Genomic DNA, 1,102 nt, shown 5'->3' on the forward strand with positions numbered 1-1,102 from the left:
GCTGACCCCGGTCACGCTGACCTAGCGGCGTACGGCCTGGCGAAACTAAACGACCGCTGATTCGGCGCTGTGAGTGATAAGAAAAATAAATTTTGACGGAAAAAAACACCTTCTCGAAACATGTGAAACCAAATCAGCATAGCTATCTTATCGTATATATATATACAGGCCAAGAGCATAATCCATACTTTTCTGAATGCGCAGCTTTTTATTTAAAAGCAATATTCCAATTTTTGTTAGAGTTATGATATTTATGCTGAGTCCGGTTACATCGTTTTGATGATGCAAGACCGCAAGAACAAATTCACTCATTTTCCCCAAAACCACGCTTTGACAAAGTGAAACTAGATAAGTCCTTTCCGAGTTTTTCAATAACAATAAAAAGTAATTTTAAATGACGGATCGTGTTAAAACGAAACAATACTGAGGCACCCTATCAGAGCCGATATATCGGCGGTACGTCGGCAAGGGGTGTGGACTCACACGGATATATCGGCGATACGTCCGGAAAGAGTACCATTTTCAAGTATTTTTGCACAATAATAGTGTTCTGAGACACAACAGTTTTGGTCTTCAACACTATCAGGATTTGTGGTGGAAAAAGTTTTGTAACTTTATTCCTTGTAGCTATCCTTGTTTTTTAAGCTTGTGATGAACTATCTGAGATCTACTTCGAACACAATCCCGGTATCTTCTAGATGTTTCACCTTTTCACACAAGTAACTTGAGATGTTTTTTGTATGGATACAGGGGACGTCCTCAACGACAGCCATGCCGAGATCCTGGCCAGGAGATCGTTTGTCAGGTGAGAATGTTCCCTTTTGTGGAGAGAGACATGAGCAGGGAAAAATGCTCCCTTTTCTTTTTGAAGGTAGACATGAGCACGGAGATATGTTCTCTTTTGTGGAGTAGAAAGACATGAGCACGTAGAACCCTTTTGTGGAGTAGAGAGACATGAGCACGGAGAAATGTTCCCTTTTGTGGAGTAGAGAGACATGAGCACGGAGAAATGTTCCCTTTTGTGGAGTAGAGAGACATGAGCCCGGAGAAATGTTCCCTTTTGTGGAGTAGAGAGACATGAGCACGGAGAAATGTTCCCTTT

General features: G+C 41.7%; 1 protein-coding gene across 2 annotated transcripts in view; it reads left to right on the forward strand.

Moving 5' to 3' along the window:
• The window catches only part of LOC101860741 (tRNA-specific adenosine deaminase 1), a 24,397-nt gene that overhangs the window by 7,705 nt on the left and 15,590 nt on the right, over positions 1 to 1,102 (forward strand). For both annotated transcript variants that reach the window (XM_005099561.3, XM_035970081.1), the window contains one exon: positions 751 to 805. In XM_005099561.3, the coding sequence (XP_005099618.1) occupies positions 751 to 805 (55 nt within the window). The remainder of the gene's footprint in view (positions 1 to 750; positions 806 to 1,102) is intronic.

Source organism: Aplysia californica, unplaced genomic scaffold (assembly GCF_000002075.1).
Source record: "Aplysia californica isolate F4 #8 unplaced genomic scaffold, AplCal3.0 scaffold00217, whole genome shotgun sequence".
Lineage (NCBI taxonomy): Eukaryota > Metazoa > Mollusca > Gastropoda > Aplysiida > Aplysiidae > Aplysia > Aplysia californica.